Source organism: Hyla sarda, chromosome 7 (genome assembly GCF_029499605.1).
Source record: "Hyla sarda isolate aHylSar1 chromosome 7, aHylSar1.hap1, whole genome shotgun sequence".
Classification (NCBI taxonomy): domain Eukaryota; kingdom Metazoa; phylum Chordata; class Amphibia; order Anura; family Hylidae; genus Hyla; species Hyla sarda.
The window spans coordinates 107,603,382-107,631,126 of record NC_079195.1 but is presented as its reverse complement, the minus strand read 5'-3'; the positions used below and the strand labels follow the sequence as shown (position 1 = coordinate 107,631,126).

The 27,745-nt window shown below is 43.3% G+C and overlaps 1 protein-coding gene across 1 annotated transcript in view; it reads right to left on the bottom strand.

The window, feature by feature from the left end:
* The window catches only part of PIK3AP1 (phosphoinositide-3-kinase adaptor protein 1), a 187,217-nt gene that overhangs the window by 115,409 nt on the left and 44,063 nt on the right, over positions 1-27,745 (bottom strand). Inside the window, exons 3-6 of the mRNA XM_056530352.1 lie at positions 8,702-8,817; positions 8,277-8,421; positions 5,268-5,410; positions 3,258-3,390 (exon numbers count right to left, since the gene is read on the bottom strand). Of these exons, the coding sequence (XP_056386327.1) occupies positions 3,258-3,390; positions 5,268-5,410; positions 8,277-8,421; positions 8,702-8,817 (537 nt within the window). The remainder of the gene's footprint in view (positions 1-3,257; positions 3,391-5,267; positions 5,411-8,276; positions 8,422-8,701; positions 8,818-27,745) is intronic.

The window sequence follows — 27,745 nt, the reverse complement described above, 5'->3', positions numbered from 1 at the left end:
TGTTGGTGCGTACCTAGGGGCTGGGCCCGCGAGTGGGTGGCCTTGCTGTAGACGAACAGTTTTTCCTATCAGTTTTGGGTCACTTGGTGGCAGCTGCGGGTCGGATTTTTGGTTGTCGCTTTTGCGTCGTTTTGCTCATCCGAGGTTTGTGCTGGCTTTTTTCGGGGCTATGTGGATGGGGCACTTCCTTTCTCCTCATCTGGGACTGGGGTGTCTGTTTTTTGGGTGCCTATTTTGTGAAATTTGCGACACAGTAATAAAAAAAAAAAAAAAAAATTATAAAAATTAAAGGCCCCCTTTTTTGTCCGAGACTGCTTCGGCGATCCAGGTAGCGCAGCTTGTGCTGCATGGGGGTCAGCGAATGACAGTTTTTTCGGGTTGTCGTCCTATTGCTTGACGCGGCTGTGGGGCGCCTCCCCCCCTTTTTTTCTTTTTTGCTCCACGCCCCCGATTAGGCTGGGTTCACACTACGTTTTGTCCCATATGGGAGCGCATACGGCAGGAGGGAGCTAAAACCTCGCGCTCCCGTATGTAACCGTATGCGCTCCCGTATGCCATTCACTTCAATGAGCCGACCGGAGTGAAACGTTCGGTCCGGTCGGCTCATTTTTGCGCCGTATGCGCTTTTACAACCGGACCTAAAACCATGGTCAACCACGGTTTTAGGTCCGGTTGTAAAAGCGCATACGGCGCAAAAATGAGCCGACCGGACCGAACGTTTCACTCCGGTCGGCTCATTGAAGTGAATGGCATACGGGAGCGCATACGGTTACATACGGGAGCGCGAGCTTTTAGCTCCCTCCTGCCGTATGCGCTCCCGTATGGGACAAAACGTAGTGTGAACCCACCCTTATTCAGTTTCGAGTTTTTTGTCTGTTTTGGGTTTTGCTTTTCTTTGATAGGATGGGGTGTTGTGAGTTTGAGATTCGCCCTCTTTTGTATCGGGGCCGGCGGAGATGGCTTGGTTTCCAGAGAGGGTAGCGCAGCGCGTGGGGCGCTGGCGATCTGCATGTTGCGTTGCTATTTTCGCCCAGTTTGATGTTTCCCATATGTGTTATGTTTTGCGAGTGGTTTTCCGCAAGGTGGTGAGAGTGCTGCGGCTTTCTTCGATGTATGAGTCTGAGAGATGTGTTCGCGCACAAGAGTTATTAAAAAAAAAAAAAAAAAAAAAAAGATTAATCATTAAAATGAATGAATACAAATTAATATAAAAAATAGGTCCTGGCGGCAGGTACCTCGGTTTTCCTGGAGAGGAAACGTGTTGGGCGGTTTTCCTGGAGAGGAAATGTGTTGAGCGGATTTCCTGGAGAGGAAATGTGTTGGGCGGATTTCCTGGAGAGGAAATGTGTTGGGTGTGTTCGGGGGGCTGAAGTGGCCCCAGGTGTTGGCTATCCAGTATCTCTTGGGTGGGGGTCGGAGCCCAGTGTAGGGCTAACTGGTCTCCTCCGTGGCGGTAAGAAGACGGTGAAAGCGGGGTCAACCCGGGGTAGACCTCCACACAGGACAGTGTGGCAGCACCTCTCGGGTTGGCAAGAAGCCAATCGGTGTCTTTGTTACAGTTAAATTGTTATTTATATAAGTAATTTTATAAATAAAGCTGTGGCCGATCCCCACCCATAAAAAGTTGAATTGTTGTTGTGTCAGTTATTATTTAATTAATTATTGTAATAAGGGGGAGGGGTAGTTATAGCCTGCTAGGAGCTAATTGGGTCTCAACAGTCTGGAGGGGCAAGCTGTGCATAACTAGCTTGCCCCCTGACTGGTGAGCAGTTAAGGGGTTAAGAAATATACAGGCAAGGTTTTTAGCCCCCTCCCCCGTCTGTAAAAACTTGTTGGTAACTATAGTGGTATGTCCCATGGGTGGGGGGGAAGGAGTGCACCAATCAGGGGTGTAATAGTTTCCCGGGCTTTCAGGGGCCCTCCCCTGGGTTTTATAGCTGTGGTGCCTCCCTCCCCCCCTCAATCTGCCCAGGACCCGGAGTTTTGCCCTCCCTCCCTCCCTTTTTGTATCTCTGTTTATTGTAAGTCACAGCTTGGCGGTAAGAAGACGGTGAAAGCGGGGTCAACCCGGGGTAGACCTCCACACAGGACAGTGTGGCAGCACCTCTCGGGTTGGCAAGAAGCCAATCGGTGTCTTTGTTACAGTTAAATTGTTATTTATATAAGTAATTTTATAAATAAAGCTGTGGCCGATCCCCACCCATAAAAAGTTGAATTGTTGTTGTGTCAGTTATTATTTAATTAATTATTGTAATAAGGGGGAGGGGTAGTTATAGCCTGCTAGGAGCTAATTGGGTCTCAACAGTCTGAGATAGGAGGTCGAGATAAGAGGACAAGATAGGAGGTCGAGATAGGAGGACGGGATGGTCGGGATAGGAGGTCGAGATAAAGGTTAAGATAGGAGGTTGAGATAGGAAGTCGAGTTAGGAGGACGGGATATGAGGACGAGATAGGAGGTCGGGATGGGAGGTCGGTATAGGAGGACGGGATAGGAGGACGGGATAGGAGGTCGTGGTATGAGGAAGAGATATGGGGTTGGGATATGATAACAATATATGAGGATGGGAAATGAAGTCTAAAGCTTCCTCTGTTGATTTTCCTCCACAACAAGGATTAGGAAGGAAAAACCAGGCAACGCCGGGTACTCAGCTAGAAGCAAATAAATAAGGTTTACAGCAAGCTTTTTCATACTGTTAAAACAAAATGTATTTTTCAACATGTAAAAAAAGTATGTCAAACAGGATGGTGCAACATGATGCCGTCGCAATAGAGACAGTGTACAGAAATCTAATCTTGATCCTGTTGTTGAAATTGAAGGAAAATAAGACCTTCTCCATTTGTCTTTACTGTTGAAAAAATACAAATCCTGACAAAAAGTTGTCAGAGACAAATCAGTAAAAAAAAAAAGAAGAGAGTCAAATGTGGTTTGAACCTAGCCTAAGAGTTCCACTGTGACACCAAACTTCCTGGAGTAAATCCCGATGCAAGAGAGTGCTCGCTCATCCAATCACTTCAGCAGCCAAGAATTGACTGAATAGGCACTTTCTGTCAAAATTATGTTGAGCAATGGGACTGTGAATTGTTGGAATGGTGATCAGGGCAGATCAGCACAGGATTTTATTATTTATTTAACCCACCTGGCCACTTTTAGACAAATAATTTAGTGCCCAGACAATTCATATAATATACTGGTGATATCACAACATCTACACATTACTCAACAAGATTAATAAATAATAACACCAATGTTAACTTACTTGCACTACAATTCTCTTCTTCTATCTGGTTAATTCCAAAGAGGTATAAGCCACTGGCCGGAATGTTGCTCCTTAGTGATTCTGTCAACATTTTGTCAAGTGCATCTCTGTCATATGGCGTAATTTTAAAAGCCTGTAAAAATATGTGCTGTAAATAATACTCAAGCAAACGATTCAATGCTTGTAAAAAGGTAATAGAAGGGATACGCTTATTATTTAATGTAGAATTCTAAAAAATTAATTAAAAGAAACTGACTTTAAACCAGTTACTTAACCTCAACAACACATGAGATAAAGATTTTTTTTCTCCCTTAAATTCTAAATGTCACTTAAATTGGCACTTTCATTTGCAGAAACTTTTTATATAATGTAGATAATAACATTATATGTATATCTGTAATATACATTGGTTAAAAATGTGTATACTTTTGGGTAAAAAAAAATGCTCTCGGTCTCTGCAGCTATTGCCTGGGACTGTGCAGAGACAAAATACAGGAAGTGTGAGTGGACTAGCAGAGCTCTGTATATTGAGGACAAGCAGGTCACTGTTCACTCAGGACAAGCAGGGCTCTGTATACTGAGGGCAAGCAGGGCTCTGCACATTGTGGACAAGCAGGGCTCTGTATACTGAGGACAAGCAGGGCTCTGCACACTGAGGACAAGCAGGGCTCGGTGCACTGAGGACAAGCAGGGCTCTGTATACTGAGGATAAGCAGGGCTCTATGCAGTGAGGACAAGCAGGGCTCTGTGCACTGAGGATAAGCAGGGCTCTGTGAAGTGAGGATAAGCAGGACTTTGCACACTGAGGACAAGCAGGGCTCTGTATACTGAGGAAAATCAGGGCTCTGTGCACTGAGGACAAGCAGGGCTCTGTACCCTGAGGACAAGCAGGGCTCTGTGCAGAGAGGACAAGGAGGGCTCTGTATACTGAGAACAAGCAGGGCTCTGTGCAGTGAGGACAAGCAGGGCTCTGTGTACTGAGAACAAACAGGGCTCTGTGCACTGAGGACAAGCAGGGCTCTGTACACTGAGGACAAGCAGGGCACTGTGCACTGAGGACAAGCAGGGCTCTGTATACTGAGGACAAGCAGGGCTCTGTGCACTGATGACAAGCAGGGCTCTGAGCAGTGAGGACAAGCAGGGCTCTGTATACTGAGAACAAGCAGGGCTCTGTACACTGAGGACAAGCAGGGCTCTGTACACTGAGGACAAGCAGGGATCTGTACACTGAGGACAAGCAGGGCTCTGTACACTGAGGACAAGCAGGGCTCTGTACACTGAGAACAAGCAGGGCTCTGTGCACTCAGGACAAGCAGGGCTCTGTGCACTGAGGCTCTCTGACACACCCCTGCCTCACACAGCAAGATGATTGACATGCCAGGAGCCTGCACAGAGCCCTGCTACACATTTTTTAATTAATGTATATTACAAATATACATATAATGTCATTATCTACATTGTATAAAAAGTTTTTTTGCAAATGACAAGTACACTTAAACCAATTAGATATAGGTAAAAATAAAACATGCTTAAACTTGCACATGAGTTCCTAAAAGAGACAAAATACCCCAAACATTCTCTATAAAGAAATTCAAACAAAGACTAAATTTATAGATAAATGGTCAAAAAACTAAAAACCACCTTTAATAGGAAAACGGTACAAAACTTAATGGAAAAAAAAAAGCAGGTGAAGCCTGGGGCTTCCGTGATCATGAGGTACCACCATGCCCCCTCCATTCATGTCTATGAGAGGGGGCGTGACGGCTGTCTAGACTTGAATGGAGGGGGTGTGGCATGATGTCACAATTAACGGTAATTAACTGCGGTAACACTGCAGTGCCGGCCTGGACATCACAGGAGGTCCCAGTGGCTGGACCCCGTGCGATCAGACATCTTATCCCTTACCCTTTGGATAGGGATAACATGTCTAGGGGTGGAGTATCCCTTTAAGGTAGTTTAAAAGTGGCCTCAACCTTCCATTTATTTGCATTATGCATTGCATTTTCTTACCTGACACATAAATTCAATAGGATTACTTGCACTGTTGAGTAAAGTACTTATTTCTTCCATATGAGTGAAATAAGATATCTTGGCTTCACACATTACTAGATCTCCAGAAAAAACTTTCAGAAATACCACTCCAGATGGTAGATCTATGACGAACAACAGTATATTTATTAGAGTTGAAGAACAGAACAGTATTAATTTTAAAATAGTTCAAGAACTATTATTCTATGTAGAACAAGAAGATTATTCTATGTAGAACATTCCTGAAGTGCATGCCCTGTTTATACATGCAAACTGTTAAATGTCTTCTAGAGAAGAATTGGAATTACTGATCACTCTCCATAGACTTTAGAAGGCATTCTCCATATAAAAATAGGTGGAAAAAACAGCATGCTGCATTATAAAAAGTACTTTGTTTTATACATCCATGTGAATAATCCCATTTAGGAGCCCCATATTACAGACATAAAAAAGTGCATAAAATACTGATAAAAGACACTAATGTAAAGGCAGCCCAATTTATAGTTGTTATCTATGTACATATTGAGTGGAGGACAGAAACACTGGGTTATTCCATAATTATAACATGTCAATTATTTATAGTATAGGTGATATGTATCTGATCACAACAAAGCTCCCACTGATCACAAGAACAGAGCTCCCATGTCCCCCAGGAGAGAGGGAAGCTGCAGCCTGCATGCACAACTGCGGCTCTGTTTACTACTTATGTACTGATGGAGATAGCTGAGTGCTACATCCTTATTGTTGTATATTGAACATGGCTCTGAACACTTTGTAGTAGCTGTATCTTATACTGCAGTTACAAAATGTAGAGAGCTGTGCCTGGTAAAGAATGGAGGGAGGCCAACATTTGCAGTTCTTTTAATAAGCTGATCGGCAAGTATGTAAAGTTAGATTCTCACAAATCTGCTATTGATGGTCTATCCTAAGGACAGGCCATCAATATTGAAGTCCTTCTAGTTAATTATTGTTAACCAAAGGTTAATCTTTTTTGTTTTGTTTGTTAACAATGAGCAATGTGTATTCACTGACTTGGTTGCCCATTCGGTCTTATATAGCTCATTCAAGTAGCCCAGCAGAGAAGAAAATTAGACAAAGACTGATATACTCTTGGCCTACATTGGGCCTGTCTTTAAGCTGGACAGAGTAGTTTATATGATTATGCTATTCCATTCAGAAGCAGTAGAAAAAGTAGATAACATATACATCTGCGAAACTCAGATGTATGCAACTGAAGGACACTGCAGGACACAATTTTGAAGTTTTATTTAGCTGTAAAGTTAACAAGAAATTGAAAAATCCCCTGCATTTGTACTTTCAGACTTAAAAACATGCCAAATATATCAACTTGTGAATATACTAACTACCAATCACCACAGTTTCCTCTTCCTGTCAATATTTTACTGCAGACAAGTGTCTTAAAACATAATCTTTCTCAGGGGCTTATACAAAAATTTTCCCTTTAAATAATCATTTTTATAGTTGAAACATATCTGAAAATTTAGGGGTTAAAGGGGTACTCCCGTGGAAAACTTTTTTTTTTTTTAAATCAACTGGTGCCAGAAAGTTAAACAGATTTTTAAATTACTTCTATAAAAAAATCTTAATCCTTCCAGTACTTATTAGCTGCTGAATACTACAGAGGAAATGGTTTTCTTTTTGGAACACATAGCTCTCTGCTGACATCATGACCACAGTGCTCTCTGCTAACATCTCTGTCCATTTTAAGAACTGTCCAGAGTAGGAGAAAATCCCCATAGCAAACATATGCTGCTCCAGACAGTTCCTAAAATGGACAGAGATGTCATCAGAGAGCACTGTGGTCATGATGTCAGCAGAGAGCTCTGTGTTCCAAAAAGAAAACCATTTCCTCTGTAGTATTCAGCAGCTAATAAGTACTGGAAATATTTATTAACTATTATTTTTTAATAGAAGTAATTTACAAATCTGTTTAACTTTCTGGCACCAGTTGATTTAAAAAAAAAAAGGTTTCTACGGGTGTACCCCTTTAACTCCTAAATTTTCAGATATGTTTCAACTATAAAAATGAAAATTTTTGTATTAGCCCCCCCTGAGAAAGATTATGTTTTAAGACACGGGAGTACCCCTTTAAGGTATACACCGCACTACTATGACTTCTCCCATTTAATAATAATCTTTTTATTTTCATCATGAAAAATATAATTAAAGTGTACCTGTCACCAAACTAGACATTCCTTATGTTATTATAAGACAATTTGCTATTTACTTGCTGTTAAAATTCTCAACCTTTATATGATTTTAATGTGATTGAAAAAAACGGCCACTAGGTGGCTCTGTTCTGTTCCCTGATGCAAGTCAAACAGTTAGTTTGGTCTCCACTTGGACTTAAAGAAGTCCAAACACAGGAAATGCATGCGTGGACACAGCTCTCGCAGGCTTCAGTGGCGTCGCGCCTGATGGGAATGCCCACTTTCTCCTGCTGGGAGCTCATACAATGCTCGTACAATTCATTTTTTTAAGGGCAGGAGGGGTGTTAGGAGTAGTTTGGGAATATAATCTGAGTTAGTCAGGCTTGTAATGTGGGTGATATCGATGACAGTAATATTTACGAGTCCCTGCACTGTTCCTCTGTTCTGCCGCAATCCTGCTTAGTTCATGGGGAGTAGGGGGTCCCAAGCTCCATTCTGCAGCATAGTAAGCTTAGCACAGGAAAGGAGGCTTTTCTCTGCGGATTGCCAGCCGAACATCACCATGCATTGGGAGATTGAAAACGCATCTCCCATATATCAAGCAGGTCATTTGCATATCCAAAAGAACAGGAATTGTGGCAGAATGGAGGTACTGAGTAGGGACTGGTAAGTATCATTTATAGTCATCAGTTTTAACAATACAGCTTAAACATTTTTACAGCAAATAACTTGCCAGACATTCTACTGGTGGAATATACTATTTATTTAATAACTTGTTAATAGATTTGCAGCTCCCACTGAAGAGTACAATACGTCTTACCTGGAGCATCCACTGATAACATGTAGTCATTTTCGAAAGTTGCAGGTAGACGTGTAGAAGGACCATTCATAGGTGTAAAATAAACTTCATTTTTAATTCCACTGTCCAGTTTGCACTTAAAAATCAGGTATATCTGTGTCTTTACCTATAAAAGACAGTGACCGACAGTGACTATTTTATAATGTCATTAGATTGAGTCTTTTTATAGCATAGGTTTACCCTAGTCATTCAGAAGATATAATGGGACTGGACAAATCACAAATCCATTAGATATGTTATCATCTGCAGGAATGATCAATTGGCACCTACAGCTAGTGCGGAATTCAAACACTTAATTTTAACAAGAATCTTCCAACTAAGAATCTTGAATAAGATAATTACATTTTTATTCCACAATATTCTAATATAAAAGAAATTGCACAAACCCCACAACATATCCGATCTGGCTGAATGGTCAATAGGTTTCCGGTTACTTGAGGTACAGACAGTTGTTCTTTATCGCTATCGGCATCTGTGTCACTAACAGTGCCACATCCAGAATCTACAAGAAAGTAATGCAAGGAGATGAGTACTTATATTTATATATATAGTATGATACCATAGTTCTCATATAAAGTATCTCCCACTCAAAACACAACCATTAATGTTTAAACCTGGGCAACAAAAGTGAGTACACCCCTATGTGGAAATGTCCAAATTAAGCCTAATTATCCATTTTCCCTCCCCGATATAAAGTGACTCAGGCATGAATGGGAAAGCAGGTGTGTAAATTTGGTGTTATCGCTCTGACACTCTCTAATACTGGTCACTAGAAATTCAACATGGTACCTCATGGAAAAGAACTCTCTGAGGATCTGAAAAAAAGAATTTTTGTTCTTCATAAAGATGGCCTAGGCTATAAGAAGATTGCCAAGACCCTGAAACTGAGCTGCAGTATGGTGGGCAGGGCCAGACTGGCCATTGGATGCACTGGCTATCTGCCCAGCTCCAGACTTAATAATTTTTTCAATAAAACAAATGCAGCCCTGTTTGCGCCATCCGCCGTGTCCCCGCCCCTTAACCTTCTCTCCTGCACAAGGCCCCTTTCTCAGATCCCGCTTAAGAGGCTTGCTCCTGGCAGGTTCCCCATCCACAAATACTCAAAGTAGTAAGCTGGGGCAGGGACACTGCCACTTTAAGAGCAGCAGACGTCCATGCTCAAGTGCACCCCTGACTTCATGGACATGTCCCTGCCGTGGCTGCTCCACTTTGAGCAGGAAGGGGAATGGCTGGCCGCTGCAGCCTGCTGACTGAGCCTCTTGCATGAGGTGAGGTTGCATAAGGTGAGGGAGGTAAAGCAGAAAAGTGTAAAGAAGAATGATTGAGGGGTCTTGGGGGGTGGTTAGGACATTTGGGGACAGAGGGGTATGGGGAGGTCAGATTAGTTGGAAGGAGGATGACTGAGGGGTCTGGAAGGGGAGGGGACAGAGGGGTCTGGGGTGGTAGAAAAGTTGGAATAAGGATGACTTGGGGTCAGGTGGGGAGGAAAGTGTGAAGAAGTATGACTGAGGGGTCTGGGGAAAGGGGATAGAGGGGACTGGGTAGGGCAAGAAAGTATGAAAGAGGATAACTGAGGGGTCTAGGGGAGGGGAGAAGGGGACAGAGGAGTCTGAAAGAGGATTTAGGGGTCTGGGGGGCAGAGAAGTCTGGAGGAGGACATAGGGGTCTGAGGGGCTTAGGAATCTGAAGAAGATGGGAAAGATGGATCTGGAAGGGGACAAATGGATCTGCCCAGACTTAGGGCCCATCCACATTGAGGACATTCCGCTGGCGGAAAGTGGATTACAGTCCAATTGTTTTCAATGGGATTCTGCTGGTCTGTGCACACTGCAGCTGAATTCTCCCGGCAGAAGGAACATTTATCAAAAGAATTAACATGTTTGTTCTTTGGGTTGAGTGTCCATTCTGCCTGTGGAATTACACCAAACTGCATTGCCATCTATTAGACGGCGCACATCTATGTGGTTCTATCGCCAATGGCTTTGTTGGCAACTGCTACAATTGGACATTCTGCCTGCTTGATGTCTGCAGTGTGGAGAAGCCCTTAGGGGTCTGCAGTGATGATATTGCAAAACTTCCACTTCCATCATGCCTGAAGCTTTCCAGGCATGATGAAAGTTTTAGCTTAGCAACAGCAATTGGCTGGATTGTCTAATTTTTGGTCCCAGTCCTGCCCTGATGGTGGGCAAGACCATACAGGAGTTACATTGTACAGGTTCCACCCAGAACAGGCCTCTACTCAACATCATATCCAAAGTGTGTCTTTGGGAAATAGACATATGAGTGTTGCCAGCTTTGCTGCAGAGGTTGAAGGGGTGAAGGATTAAACTGTCAGTGCTCAGACCCAGGGCTGCCATCAGAAATTTCGGGGCCCCTCACACAGCTCAAGGCCTGGGCCACCCCCCCCCCCCCCCCCCCCCCGGTGGCCTGCCCCCAATATTATTTTATTTTCTAATTATATATTTCTAATTAGATTAAAGCAGAGTGCGGTGTTGTATAACACTGTGCTATTAAAGGAGTTGTCTGGTAAAAAATAAGGGGATAAGTTATAGATCGCAGGGGGTCCAAGCATTGGGCTCCCACTATCTCCTGCACAGGGTCCCGGCAGTCGGCTGGAAGGGGGGCATGCTGTACCCTGCACGGAGCGCCGGCCGACACCCCCCATGTACCCCATAGAGATATATGGAGGGGGTGTGCCGGCCATGACTTCCTGCGGGGTACAGACGTCAGCTTCCAGCAAACTGCCTGGGCCCCGTGCAGGAGATGGCGGGGGGGGGGGGCAGCACTTGCACCTACCTGCGATCTATAACTCATCCCCTATCCTTCACCAGACTACTCCTTTAACAGAGGGGCCTACCCAAACTATATGGAAGCCACTATTAACAGAGGGGCCTACCCAAAATATATAGGGGGGCTCCATATAGTTTGGGTAGGCCCCTCTGTTAATAGTTGCCCCCATAGGTGTAGCTAGAAACCACAGTGCCCCGATGCAAAAAATTACCTCAGGGCTCCCTACTTTATAATACTGCCACACACTTTATCCACTGAATATAATCCTGCCCCACACTGTATCCACTGAATATAATACTGCCACACACTGTACCCACTGAATATAATCCTGCCACACACTGTACCAACTGAATATAATACTGCCACACATGCATACACATCATATATACATATATACCCCCTCTTATCCTCTGTGTCCTCATCACTCCTCATCACCCCCATAACCCCCCGCCAAACCTCTCCCCATCACTACTATAACCCCCCCGCACCTGTCCTCATCACTACTTTAAGCCCCCCTCCGCCCCTCTCCTCATCACCCCCATAACCCCCCCTGCACCTCTCATCACCTCCATAACCCCCCACACCTCTTATCATCCCCATAACCCCCCCTGCACCTCTCATCATCCCCATAACCCCCTGCACCTCTCATCACCTCCATAACCCCCTGCACCTCTTATCACCCCCATAACCCCCCTGCACCTCTCATAACCCCCCTGCACCTCTACTCATCACCCCAATAACCCCCCTGCACCTCTTATCACCCCAATACCCCCCCTGCACCTCTCATCATCCCCCGGCACCTCTCATCACCCCCATAACCCCCCTGCACCTCTCATCACCCCCCCCCAGCACCTTTCATCACCCCCATAACCCCCCTGCACCTCTTATCACACCTATAAACCCCCCGCACCTCTTATCAGCCCCATAAACCCCCTGCAGCTCTCATCACCCCCATAACCCCTGTACCTCTTATCACTCCCATAACCCCCCACACCTCTTATCACCCCCATAACCCCCTGCAGCTCTCATCACCCCCATAATACCCCCCTGCACCTCTTATCACCTCCATAACCCCCCCACACCACTTATCACCCCCATGACACCCCTCTCCTGCACCTCTTATCACCCCCATAATCCCCCTCCCCCCCCCCCACCTCTCATCACCATTGTAGTCTCCTAACCACCAAATAGTATAAAAAAGCCAATTTAAAAAAAATTTTTATTAAAAGGTCCAGGGACATCCGGGCCTCCTGAAGCTCCGGGCCCCATACAGGTGTATGGGTTGTACCCCCCCTGATGGCGGCCCTGCTCAGACCATACACCGCACACTGCATAAAATTGATCTGCATGTCATCCCAAAAGGAAGCCTCTTCTAAAGATGAAGCAAAAGACTAAGTACATGAATTACTGGAATAAACTCATGCACCTATAGGAAATTACATTCTTAAGCAAAGTTTATTATGTCACTGATGTACTAAAGCAGCAATCTCTCCTCTGCATGCACTAATAACGCTTGCAGATCTGCAGCCGGGGAATTGTTTAGGTCTGTTTACTTCTTTTTACCATATCAAGTTTCAAGAAAAATTGCATTGCACCATCTCCTCACCTTACTGTGTCTGGTTAACCTGCACCTACTAACACCAAAGGCATCCCGACTTCAATCACTTGCACACAGTATACTGGGATGCACCCCGAGGATAATGCCACACAACCACCAAGTGCAGCCCTCTATTGACAAAGGATTGTGAGTGTGTTTGAGGTTTACATGGGACTGTTCACTGCTCACACCACCAGTGACATAACCACCAGTAAAATCTGTGTACCACAAGTCCCAGCAATTCACCCGTGGTGCACCACATTTTTCTTTAAGAGGACCACCCTCCCTAAAAGACTATGTGGGAGATTTATCAAAACCTGTGTAGAGGAAGAGTGGTGCAGTTGCCCATAGCAACCAATCTGATTGCTTCTTTCATTTTTTTTACAAGCCTCTTGGAAATTGAAAGAAGAAATCTGATTGGTTGCTATGGGCAACTTCACCACTCTTCCTCTTCACAGGTTTTGATAAATCTCCCCCTATGCTTATTACACAAATTTGTGTGCTCAGTTCAAAAAGGTTTCACTATATAGGCAAGATCCTATAAAAATGTAAACATGCACAATTAAGTGTATGGATCTAAAATAGGACTTCTTCATAATAAACTATGTCTACAAAACATTTACTTTTAATAGTTAAATTAATGATGCTAAGAAGACAACAGAAGTGGAGATAGAGAAAAAGAACAACAAATAAATTCAAAACCTAGAGAGAAGTATAGGAGCCTCAAGGTGTGAAAGATGTGACTTGGGTGCATACGAGTTTATGGTAGTATGTGTCAGCTGCTGTATGCTCCACAGGAAGTGGTATTTCTTTGTGGAATTCTTTTCAGTCTGACCACAGTGCTCTCTGCTGACACCTCAATCCAGGAACTGTCTGGAACTGTCCAGAGTGCAAGCAAATCCCCATAGCAAACCTCTCCTGCTCTGGACAGTCCCTGCTACGGACAGAGGTGTCAGCAGAGAGCACTGTGGTCAGAAAGAAAAGAAATTCAAATAGAAATACAACTTCCTCTGTAGTATACAGCAGCTGATAAGTAAGCTTTTCAAATAGAAGTAATTTGCAAATCTGTTTAACTTTGTGGCACCAGTTGATTAAAAAATAATAATAATAGTTTTCCACTGGAGCACCCCTTTAATATAAAGAAAGCACTGAGATAGATGTGGAATAAAGTACTTCCAGACAGAGGGTATGCGAGCCTTAGCAACAGTAAGTATATGGTGTAGTATAGAGCATCGATTTTGGCAACAGTAAGTATATGGTGTAGTATGGATCATCGATTTTGGCAACAGTAAGTATATGGTGTAGTATAGAGCATCGATTTTCACATCTGATAGAAACATTTTTTCTGTACATGATTATGGGTTGTCCATAATAGATCTTCTTGCCTGAGCTACTCTGCTGCTTTGACAGCAGAGTATGAGATAAAGATATGCTTTTCATTCACATGGATATAGGAAAATAGTCTGGAGATGACTTCTATGAGAGAGTATGTTCACACTGAGGAATTGACGAGAGATTAACCCCTTAAAGGACCAAGCGCATTTTCACCTTAAGGATCTGAGCATTTTTTGCACATCTGACCACTGTCACTTTAAGCAAAATAATTTTGGGATGCTTTTACTTATGAATTTGATTCTGAGATTGTTTTTTCGTGACATATTCTACTTTAACATAGTGGTACATTTTCATTGATACTAGCATCATTTCTTGGTGATAAATTCCAAAATGTCATGAAAAATTTAAAAACTTTGCATTTTTTTTTACTTTATATCACCAACAAGAAACAAAAGGGGAAAAAGGGGCCTTACCAAGGCAGAAAAGCCACCACTGGTTTGCGAAACAAACATATACACCCACAGAAGAAAACCAGTAATGAAAATTATATATATATATATATATATATATATATATATATATTTTATTTAACAAATATGCAAAATGACATACATTTAAAATAAAGAAATAATAAAATCAAGGCACCACAAGAACAACTGCAAAAAAGTGGAGAGAGTAGGACAGGCTGAAAAACATGGAGTCCAGGGAAAGTAAACTTGTAAATAGGGTTAAGACTGAGAACAGCAGGCAAAAAACCACATTACACAGTAAGTCAATAAATATCAAGTATATAGAGGATAGATTACAAAAAGTATAAATACCATAATTAGCACAAAGGTACAAAATAATAGACATCCTGCCATGCACTGCCTACCTACCACCTCCAACCCCAACATACGTTTCGCTTGTGCTTTGTCAAGGCCCGGAATCACCAGTCTGAATTGATCTCAGGTCCCAGCCCCCCCCCCCCCCCCAAGGAGTTTGCACGGGATGCGGCGGGGATCGAAATTCCCACAGGCCTACAGGTACGCCCTTGGTCCTTAAGCCCCAGGACATGAGGGCGTACCTGTACGCCGTTGGTCCTGGTGGGGTAAAGCAAATCTGCTATCTTCTGCTTGGCACAGAATCTGCACAAAATTGATGCAGATTTTGATGCAGGATTTGCAGAGAAAATCTGGAGAAGGGTCAGTAGTAGTACAACCACCAATGGGCTGGCTCTCAATTCTCCTTTAGAAAGTCCATTAGCACAAATTCAGCATAAATTCCATGTCAATTCTGCTTCAAACTCATTTTGTCTGGAAAAATAAAGTTCTATTGACTTCAATAGGCTTTTACCCGTGGATTCAACCAGAAGAATAAACAACTTCAATCTTTTGGCAGAGTACCATTTTGCATCAAATTTTTATCCACGTAAATTTCACATTGTAAACAGACCATTAAAGTCAATAAAACTTTCTTTCAAGGCGGAATTGGAGCTTGATAATAATGATGACCAATTACGAAAGTAAATTTGTTGTCAATTTCTCAGTTTGCAATACCCATGCAGAGAAAGAAATGCACTAGTTGCGCATAGCAACCAATCAGATCGCTTATAATGTTTGAAAAGGCTTCTAAGGGTGCGTTCACACGCTCTTTATTTTTGCGGGTTTTCCGCTGCGTATTTGAAAGGGGTGGGCTCTTCTCGGCTGTCCATAGCAGATTGTCCGCGGAGGAATTTATGCTGCGGAAAATCAGCTGCAGTCCCTACTGACTTCAATGGAGCTTGCGGCGGATTTTCCACAGCATAAATTCCTCCGTGGAAAATCTGCTGCAGATAGCCGAGAAGAGCCGGCACCCTTTCAAATACGCAGCGGGAAACCCGCAAAAACAAAGAGCATGTGAACGCACCCTTAAAAGTGAAAGAAGCAATGTGATAGGTTGCTATGGGCAACTGGCCAACTTTAACTCTGCAGAGGTTTTGATAAACCTCCCCCTTAGCATCAGTGGTGTTATCTGCCTGAAGATTTCTAATACTGTACATGTGTTCTCATTGTAATTCTACATGTGATGATGATGATGAGATGACCACTGACAAGTTATTTCTTTAGAATAGCAAGTGTCATCCTACCATGAGTCTCAGTGTTCAGAGTGAAAACAGGATTTATAAAATATAGATACAGCCTTTTCTAAAATATGATATAACAAATAAGTAAACCATCTTCAGAAATGATGTCTGCCTTGTGCTTGTCTTGAGTCGGTTTATGTGCTAAGTTGGAGCTTTTGTGTGTGATTTGATCAATTCCTGCTACACCCGGTGACACGCATGTAGTGTAAGCATGAACCACTCATTATCACAAATCATTTTCCACTGTATTAACATATAATTTAATACAGTAAAAAATGTTGTCTTCAAACAAACCCAGATATGTCCAGACAGGCCTTCTTTTAAAGGGGTATTCCAGGCCAAAACTTTTTTTTATATATCAACTTGCTCCGGAAAGTTAAACAGATTTGTAAATTACTTCTATTAAAAAATCTTAATCCTTCCAATAGTTATTAGCTTCTGAAGTTGAGTTGTTGTTTTCTGTCTAACTGCTCTCTGATGACTCATGTCCCGGGAGCTGTGCAGTTCCTATGGGGATATTCTCCCATCATGCACAGCTCCCGGGACGTGACATCATCATTGAGCAGTTAGACAGAAAACTTCAGAAGCTAATAACTATTGGAAGGATTAAGATTTTTTAATAGAAGTAATTTACAAATCCGTTTAACTTTCCGCAGCCAGTTGATATATATAAAAAACGGTTTTGCCTGGAATACCCCTTTAAATTCTCTTCTGCCTTGCCTTCTAGAGAAAATAACCCCATAATACCCAAAGAGCAATTATATGACTGACTGAAGTCTAATCTTGACAGTTTAAGGAGGGTGTCAGCTGTGAGATACAACCAGCACCCCCACTATATAGGCAGTGCCACCGAGCATGGTAAAAAAAAAAGGGTATATCAGCAGTCATTAAAAAGTTAAAGGGGTTATCCACCGTGAAAAACATGAATAGCCTATTGGCTATCAATGTTAGATCGTCAGGGTTCTGACACCCTAGATAATCTGCTGTTTAAAGAGGCCATGGTGCTTGAGCACTCCAGCCTCTTCAGTTTTTTACTTATGCTAGTCCTTGCATCACTATTTGTAGCGGCAGTGCAAGGGTCTGCGGGGTCATCCTTTTTAAGTGAATGAGGCAATGCTGCAATTCCTTGTGTTACTGCTATAAATAGCACAGCGATACAAGTAAATATTGAAGAGGCAAATCAAGAGAAAGAAATAAGCAGTGATAGATTGACCATTGATTGATTGATTGATCTATCGGCCCTTTTGGATGGATTGACCCGTTTCCAATACAAGTGGCAATATTGTATAATCAGTGCTTGTTTAAGGAACCTTTTACATGGTTTGGTTATCGTGCAGGAAGGATTGCATAAATAATTGCTATATCCCAATCCCTTCACTTTCATCTTTGTGGGCTTCATATGTCCTGTATACACGACCATGATTTTTCTCCTGTAAAAAGAATGCAATCAGCCAAAAAAAGAGTTTTTGTTGTGCGGTGTCCCGGTACCGTATTTCATATGTTACCTCTGTAGAGGTCCCCATAGTCAGAGTCCCTAGGAACTATAGTTATCCCCTTGTCACCCCTCAGTTAGTCTATGACTGTATAGAAGTTTTTATAAATATAAGTATAGATATATGTAAATATTTAGTTGCCTACCTATTCAGCGTAGCAGGGCCTGCGGGTCACGTGATTAGGTAAGAACTCTATGGTTTTGCTACAGGACCTTTGGAGGTTCACCCACAATGCGATGTAACAGTGAGTAACAGTTGTTATGGGCCACTCCAAAACGGCCTGCCCCTGCCCATATAAGGGACCTGCGCCATCTTGATCACTCTTGGGTTGCTGATTCTGGAAGAGGTAGGACCTCTGCAGATTACAAGACAATTTACTAGGCCAAAGCCTTGCGGCCTCTAACATAGCGGATAGACTAAACAATTCCCCGCTACTCATCGCAAGATCACTGGACCTAAACGCACCCTTAAGTCCAGCGGATCTCTGCTATACAATCCCTAAGAAGCTAAATTGAGCTTATCTGATCCCAACCAACTGTCAATCGCTGCTCAGCTATGTATAGAGAGACTCTGTTATCTGGACTGTTACTATTGCTGCATGTACAGAAATTCTTCAGTAAAAGTTCCTGCAAGTTTTCAGTTAACAGTGGTTGTGGACAATCCTTAAGGGGTTAAGGACTCAGGGTTTTTCAGTTTTTGCACTTTCGTTTTTTTCCTCCTTACCTTTTAAAAATCATAACCCTTTCAGTTTTCCACCTAAAAATCCATATTATTGCTTATTTTTTGCGTCGCCAATTCTACTTTGCAGTAACATTAATCATTTTACCCAAAAATTCACGGCGAAACGGAAAAAAAAATCATTGTGCGACAAAATCGAAGAAAAAACGCCATTTTGTAAGTTTGGGGGCTTCTGTTTCTACGCAGTGCATATTCCGGTAAAAATGACACCTTATCATTATTCTGTAGGTCCATACGGTTAAAATGATACCCTACTTATATAGGTTTGATTTTGTCGCACTTCTGGAAAAAATCATAACTACATGCAGGAAAATGTATACGTTTAAAAATGTCATCTTCTGACCCCAATAACTTTTTTATTTTTCCACGCACAGGGCGATATGAGGACTCATTTTTTGCGCCGTGATCTGAAGTTTTTATCAGTATGGTTTTTGTTTTGATCGGACTTTTTGATCACTTTTTATTCATTTTTTAATGTTATAAAAAGTGACCAAAAATAAGCTTTTTTGGACTTTGGAATTTTTTTGCGCGTACGCCATTGACCGTGCGGTTTAATTAATTATATATTTTTATAGTTCGGACATTTACGCACGCGGCAATACCACATATGTTTATTTTTTATTTTTATTTACACTGTTTTATTTTTTTATGGGAAAAGGGGGGTAATTCAAACTTTTATTAGGGAAGGGGTTAAATGACCTTTATCAACACTTTTTTTACTTATTTTTTGCAGTGTTATAGGTCCCATAGGGCCCTTGACTTTCACCGTGGCGGTCCCGAACAGCCCGACTGAGCAGCCGGGATATTTTCACTTTCACTTCAGACGCGGCGGTAAGCTTTGATCACCGCGTCTGAAGGGTTAATACAGGGCATCACCGCGATCGACCAACCTGATATGACGCGTGGACACCGCGTGACCCCGCGGCATATCGCGGGAGCCGGCAGAGGACGTAAATATACATCCTGTGTCGTTAAGGGGTTAACACCTCACAGGTGTTTGACAGGTTTGCGTTGAAGTTGGACGTGAAAATTAAAAATGTGATTTTTAAAACAAAAATGATGGTATTACTCCAAATTTTTCATTTTCACATGGTGCAATAGGAGAAAATGAACCCCAAAATTTAAAGCCTAATTTCTCCCAAGTAAGGAAATACCCCATATGAGGACGTAAAGTGCTCTTCTGGAGCACTACAGGTCTCAGAACAGAAGGAGTGCCATTGTGCTTTTGGAGAGAGAATTAAGCTGAAATCATTTTTTGCATTTAGGAAGCAGAACCGCAAAAATACATGGCACACTATTTGGGAAACTAAGCTTTTGGAGAGAGAATTTCATTGGAATAGAAGTCGGTGGCCATGTGTGTTTACAAAGCCCCCATGCTGCCAGAACATTGGACCCCCTACCACACACACACACACACGTGACCCTATTTCGGAAACTGAACACTTCACAGAATTTAATAAGGGATGCAGTGAGCATTTACACCCCATTGGCGTTTGACAGATCTTTGGAACAGTAGGCTGTGCAAATGAAAAATTTCATTTTTCATTTTCATGGACCACTGTTCAAAAAATCAGTCAGACATCTGTGGGGCGTAAATGCTCACTGTACCCCATATTACATTCCGTGAGGGGTGAAGTTTCCAAAATAGGGTCACATGTGGGGGGAGGGGCACTGTTCTGGCACCATGGGGGCTTTTTAAATGCACAGGGCCTTCAATTCCAGCCAAATTCTCTCTCCAAAAGCCCAATGATGCTCCTTCTCTTCTGAGCCCTGTAGCGCGCCAGCAGAGCACTTTACATCCACATATGGTGTATTTACCGTATTTATCGGGGTATACCACGCACCGGCCTATAACACGCACCCTCATTTTACCAAGGATATTTGGGTAAAAAAAGTTTTTTACCCAAATATCCATGATAAAATGAGGGTGCGTGTGTGCGCGTGTATACCCCGATATACCCCCAGGAAAGGCAGGGGGAGAGAGGCCGTCGCTGCCCGCTTCTCTCCCCCTGCCTTTCCTGGGGTCTAGAGCGCTGCTGTCGGCCCTTTTCACCCCCTGGTTATATTACCTGAGTCGGGTCCGCGCTGCTCCAGGCCTCCGTCGTGCATCTCCAGCGTCGTTGCTATGCACGGCGTGGCGCTCTGACGTCATGCGCCGCGCCGTTCAGCGCATAGCAATGACGCCGGGGACGCACGACGGAGGCCTGGAGCAGCGCGGACCCGACTCAGGTAATTATGCCACCGGGGATGGGGGGAGGCAACGGGACAGCGGCGCCGGCAATGGGTGCCGCTGCCCCTTCTCTCCCCCTGGCTGTCGGCGCCACTTCTCTCTCCCTGGCTATCTGCGCCGGCACCGATAGTCAGGGGGACAGAACGGGCAGCGGCGCCGATAACCAGAGGGTGAAAAGGGCCGACAGCAGCGCTCTAGACCCCAGGAAAGGCAGGGGGAGAGAAGCGGGCAGCGACGGCCTCTCTCCCCCTGCCTTTCCTGGGGGTGTATCGGCGTATAACACGCACACAGACTTTAGGCTAAAAATTTTAGCCTAAAAAGTGTGTGTTATACGCCGATAAATACGGTATATACTCTGAAGAAATGGGATTACAAATTTGGGGGGGGGGGCTTTTTCTCTTATTGTCCTTTGTGAAAAGAAAAAATTTGAGGTAACACCAGCATTTTAGTGAAATTTTTTTTTTAATTTTCATGTCCAACTTTAATGAAAATTAAGGCCCACTATACACCTTGTTACAGTCCATGAGGGGTGTAGTTTCCAAAATGGGGTCACATGTGGGTGTTTTTTTTTTCCGTTTATGTCAGAGCAATTGCAACTATTAGCCACCTCTGTGCAAATCACCAATTTAGGCCTCAAATGTACATGGTGCATGAGCCCTGTTGTGCGCCCGCAGAGCACTTTACACCCACATATGGGTTATTTCCGTACTCAGGAGAAATTGTGTTACAAATTTTGGGGGTCTTTTTTTTCTTTTAAAATACATTTTTTTTACACTAACATACTGGTGTAGACCCCACCTTTTCCATTTCATAAGGGGTAAAAGGAGAAAAAGTCCCTCAAAATTTGTAACACAATTTCAAAATGTTGTATTCTTGAAATATGACAGGGCTCCAAAGTGAGAGAGCACCATGCACATTTGACAGCTAAAGTAGGGATTTGCATAGCGGCGGACCCGGATGCAAGCGTTACAATTGCCTCCGCCACCACAAATACCCTACAGCATTGTTTCCCAAACAGGGTGCCTCCAGCTGTTGCAAAACTCCTAACATGCCTGGACAGTCAATGGCTGTCCGGCAATGCTGGGAGTTGTTGTTTTGCAGCAACTGGAGGCTCCGTTTTGGAAACACTGCCACACGAGACATATTGAATTGTATATGGGGGGGGGGGGGGGGGGTGCACAAAACTCTCCAGCTGTTGCAAAACTACAATTTTTTTTTTACCCCAGGGAAAAGCATGGTTACAGCAGCTACATCAAAGGTATTTATAATTTTTTTTACTAACTGAAGTGCTGCTTCCCTCTACACTGCTGCCCTAGGCACAAGTCTATGTGTGCCAAATGGCAAATACAGCACTGTTGCTAAGACAAACAAGAAAAGGCTGCATTTAAAGGGGTACTACGGTGGAAAACAAATGTTTTCAAATCAACTGGTGCCAGAAAGTTATATAGATTTGAAAATTACTTCTATTTAAAAATCTTAAGTCCTCCAATACTTATCAGCTGCTGTATACTACAGAGGAAGTTGAGTAGTTCTTTACAGTCTGACCACAGTTCTCTCTGCTGCCACCTGCAAAATGTGCAAAATTGTGGTTTTATGGTAAAATGAGAGATTTCATTAAAAAGTACAATTGGTCACGCAAAAAACAAGCCCTTATATGGGTCTGTAGATGGAAATATTAAAGAGTTATGGATTTTAGAAAGTGAGGAGAAAAAAACGAAAACGCGAAAATAAAACTGGCCTGGTCCTTAAATGGGCACTGTCAGATACAAAAACTTTTGATATGTTGTAAAGCATGTATAACCAAATAGGTTTTGCAATTGCCTTCATTAGAAAATGTTCAGTATTTCATACTGAAAAAGCCAGTCAAAGAACTGCCCCCCCCCCCTGCCTGCTTGTAGATATACTAGTCTTGCTGTGTCCATGCATCACCCATGTCATGGACACACTTCCTTGATTGACAGCTGTGAGCGCAGGGCTCACAGCTGGAGGAAAAATCCTCCCACTGTCAGCTTGTGTCCCGCTACTGTCAGTGAGGACAAGCAGGGAGTTATAGTTTTACTAATGATAGGGGAGATGTGAGCAGAGAGCATACTGAGGGAAGGGGCAGAGACCTGCACAATGAGGCCACACCCCCTCCCTTTGAGAGGAATTCAGACTAGTGAGCTAAATTAAAAGTGTAATAAAAAAATATATTAACCTGTTCAGGACGCCGGGTGTATGCATATGCCCTGCATCCCGAGTCCTTAAGGACGTGGGGCGTATGCATACGCCCGTGGGAATCCCGGTCCCCGCCGCTCACCGGTTGGTGACCGGACCGGAATGCCTGCTGAAATCATTCAGCAGGCACCCCAGCACATCGCCCAGGGGGGTCCTGAGACCCCCCCATGTTGGCAATCGCAGAAAATCGCATTTCAATTCAGACATGCGATTTTCTGCTATTCCAGGCTGATCGGGTCTCTGGTGACCTGATCACCCGGAAAATAGCAATGATCGGAGCTGTCAGGGACAGCCCCGATCAACTTGAGGGCTAGGAGTGAGGTCGCAGAGCTGCGATCTCCTCCTATCCCCTGCCATTGGTCAGAACTGATTCTGACCAATGGCAGAGCAGGACAGTGGGTTGCCATGGCAACCCCCCATTCTGCCCACCCCTGGATGTCGAGGGGATCGTGGGAAGAAGATGGAGGCCGGTACCTGCAGGAGAAGATGCCTGGAGATCCGCGATCTTCGCTGGAGACCGCTGGATCCTGGGTCAGGTAGGGAAACTATAGTGGGGGGGGGGGGGGAATTGAAAGTGAAAGTAAAGCGATCTTTACTGCGGCAACCACTAGGAAGGCCAAACTGCAACTCCCAGCATGCCCAGACAGCCAAAGGCTGTCTGGGCATGCTGGGAGTTGTAGTTTTGCAACATCTGGAGGGTCACAGTTTGGAGACCACTGTTACAGTGGTGCCCAAACGGTAGCCCTCCAGATGTTGCCAAACTACAACTCTCAGCATGCCTGGACTGCCTAGGCATGCTGGGAGTTGTAGTTCTGTAACATCTGTCAGATTTAGCAATTTTCATGAATTTTTTGAAAATTGCTGCTCTACTTTGAAGCCCTCTAATTTTTTCAAAAAGCAAAAATATGTCCATTTTATGATGCCAACATAAAGTGGACATATTGTATTTGTGAATAAAAATTAAATTTATTGGGAATATCCATTTTCCTTACAAGTAGAGAGCTTCAAAGTAAGAAAATGCTCAATTTTCATGAAATTTTGGGATTATTCACCAAAAAAGGATGCAAGTAACGCCGAAAATTTACCACCAAAATAAAGTAGAATATGTCACGAAAAAACAATCTCAGAATCAGAATATTCGGTAAAAGCATTTTCGCGTTATTAATTTGTAAAGCGACGGTGGTCAGAATTGCGAAAAAGGACTCAGTCCTTAAGGGGGAAAAGGGCTGCGTCCTTAAAGGGTTTAGGTGCTAGACACATAAGAAATAGAAATTGGAAAATAAGTACATGGTCAGGATTAGGTACTGAGTGATATATAAAAAAAATAATTTTGTTGGATCTGATGGGTACACTTTAAGGTTAAAATGGGCTTGATACTTAAGGGGTTAATAAAAATAGCATTTCCAGTGGTGATATTTATGATAAAAAGTGAAACTGCTGGCCATATATTTAGAATTTATTTTAGCCTCAAACCTTTTTCACATCTATTGAAAAAAATAGCTATTGAGAAAATTTAACTCCCAAATTGTGGCTTTGCATATTAGTGCAAAACCTTAAATGAGAAATCAACACAAAATATATTTGTACATAGAAACGTTCCACTTTTTAGAAAACAAACTCTCCTAGACAGTTTTTGCATAATGAACCATTATAACCTTGAAAACATGCAGTATTAATTGCTCCCTTTGGTTTTTTTGGACATGAGAGGAGATTTATCATTGTCTAATTTTTTTGCTTATAGTTGACACATAAAATGTCATCTTTTTGGGACTTTTGGCTGTAAACAATCTTACAAAAGTTAATTTCAGTTTTCACTTTGCAGTGGTAATGAATTTATCAAGTGTGAATGCCGCACGGAAAGTGGCAAACCCCTCCAAAACACCATAAATCTACACCAGTCCAGACCTGGCATACAAAATTGTCTTTGAAAATAACTTTTTAAAAGTCACGCTTTTTGTAACAGAAAAGTTGCAGAAAATGGTGTTCTGTAATGATGTATTGTTTTTTGCTTATATGGGCCAAATTTATCAACCCCCTTGCGATAACACAATAAATATGTTGCATATAAGCAAAACAAAAGCAAAAATTAATGACTTGTAAACACACTTTCTAAAGAAAACAATGATAAATCTCAGCTATTGACTCTAACGTGCTATCCTTTGTATGTCATTGAACATAACCACATGACTGCAGCACATTTGGGTTAGTGCACCTGGCCATACAACATGCATAATAGGACATAGGGGGGATTTATCAAGCTAAGTCCTGGGTAAGCTTTTTTCAGTTTTTTTTTTTTTTTCTCTCGGTTTTGCCTTGTGTGTGACAGATTTATCAAAAGGTCATATGGTGTTAATAAATTTGTCACACATATGGCAAAATGAGGGAGTTCATTTTCCAAGACAGCTCTGGGGTGGTCTTGGTTTAGGATGTGTTTTTGCCAGTGCAACTTATTGTGCTACAGCCGTACATTGATTAATACTGGCCTCTGCAAGTTCAAAATGAAAAGGCCCTATGAATGGGAGTTTGGAGAAATTGCCATTTCTGCATTGTGGTCCAAAGAGTTGCACAAAAAAACCCTAGGTGTACAGGCGACTTTCCAAGTGAGAAATGGATGGCAAAAAAATAAATATATATATAAAATTATAAATCTCTCTCAATGTAGTTGTGACATTGTGGGGCAGGCAGTATTTAAAGGGGTATTCCTATCTTGACATTTATGACTATCCACAGGATAAACCATAAATATTCAATAGATGCCGGTTTCACCTTTGGGACCCATACCTTTCTAAAGATCTAGGGCACAACAACAGCCTGATTGTGGCCAAACAGGTTGTTGTACACAGTTTGAGTGACTTCCACTGACATTTACCATTTACGGATGACAAGAAAGGGGTATTCTAGGAATTTTTTTACTTGACTATGCGATAAGGGTAGCATAGTCTCTTTAGATGAAACGTCGGGTTTGTGGAGGTCCATGTTTAGCCACTCGGTAATTACTTTTTTACGCAGTACTGCTAAATACCTTTTATACACTCAGGACTGGCTTTTCTTTTGTTCAATCTGCCATTACTTCCTGAATTGCCAGCTGTGACAGATATATATATATATATATATATATATATATATATATATATATACACACACCGTATATACTCGAGTATAAGCCGACCCGAGTATAAGCCGAGACCCCTAATTTCAACCCAAAATCCCAGGAAAAGTTATTGACTCGAGTATAAGCCTAGGGTGGGAAATACATCATCCCCCCCTGTCATCATCCAGACCCCCGTCATCATCCAGACCCGTCATTAACATCCTCATCATCATCACCGCCTGTCATCACCCAGACCCTCATCATCATCACCTGTCATCATCCCCTTGTCATCATCCCACACATCCCCCCTTCATCATCCCCTTGTCATCATCCCACACATCCCCCCTTCATCATCCCCTTGTCATCATCCCACACATCCCCCCTTCATCATCCCCTTGTCATCATCCCACACATCCCCCCTTCATCATCCCCTTGTCATCATCCCCACCCCCCTTCATCATCCTCTTGTCATCATCCCACACCCCCCTTCATCATCCCACACCCCCCCTTCATCATCCTCTTATCATCCGCCCTCAGTGGTCTTCAACCTGCGGACCTCCAGAGGTTTCAAAACTACAACTCCCAGCAAGCCCGGGCAGCCATCGGCTGTCCGGGCTTGCTGGGAGTTGTAGTTTTGAAACCTCCGGAGGTCCGCAGGTTGAAGACCACTGCGGCCTTCGACATCATCCAGCCCCTCTCACCCCCTTTAGTTCTGTACAGTACTCACCTCCGCTCGGCGCTGGTCCGGTCCTGCAGGGCTGTCCGGAGAGGAGGTGGTCCGGTGGGATAGTGGTTCCGGGCTGCTATCTTCACCGGGGGCACCTCTTCTCCGCGCTTCTGGCCCGGAATAGAGGCGTTGCCTTGACAATGACGCAGAAGTACATTGGCAATGAACGCACCTCTGCGTCGTTGTCAAGGAAACGTGACTATTCTGAGGCCGGGCCCGAGGCGCTTAGAAGAGGCCTCCCCGGTGAAGATAGCAGCACGGAACCACTATCCCACCGGACCACCTCCTCTCCGGACAGCCCTGCAGGACCGGACCAGCGCCGAGCGGAGGTGAGTACTGTACAGAACTAAAGGGGGGTGAGAGGGGGCTGGATGATGTCGAAGGCCGCACTGGTCTTCAACCTGCGGACCTCCGGAGGTTTCAAAACTACAACTCCCAGCCGATGGCTGCCCGGGCTTGCTGGGAGTTGTAGTTTTGAAACCTCTGGAGGTCCGCAGGTTGAAGACCACTGCGGGTGGAGAGTTCACTCGAGTATAAGCCGAGGGGGGTGTTTTCAGCACGAAAAATCGTGCTGAAAAACTCGGCTTATACTCGAGTATATACGGTATGTGTGTATATATATATATATATATATATATATATATATATATGTGTGTGTGTATACGCATATGTTCTCCTTAGCAGTGGATGGTTTATCCACCTTCCTTTTATATACAGGTCCTGTGGCATTTTTTCTCAGATCTCTATTGTTTTTCTGTCCCCTTCCGTGATGTATCCCCTGGTAAAGGTGATTCGGCTCATCATTGCTTTTTTGTATTTTTAATTGTACTGCTTGTTTGTCATGCATATATGTTTAATACATTTCTTTTTAACTGATTTACATATGTGCTTTGGTGCTCCTTTACAGTATACAGTAGTTTCTTTGCATATGATCTGATTATATTAGGCACATTTTGTGTGTATATATGCTACAGGGATGTAAAGTTAGTGTAGTTCATATTATGGTGTCTGTACCTGTGTGTGATGGTGGTCTTGCAATTCTTCTGTGATTTATGCCCCAATATTTATTTTTAACAGCATAAAAAATGTATGCTTGCAGTGTATCGAG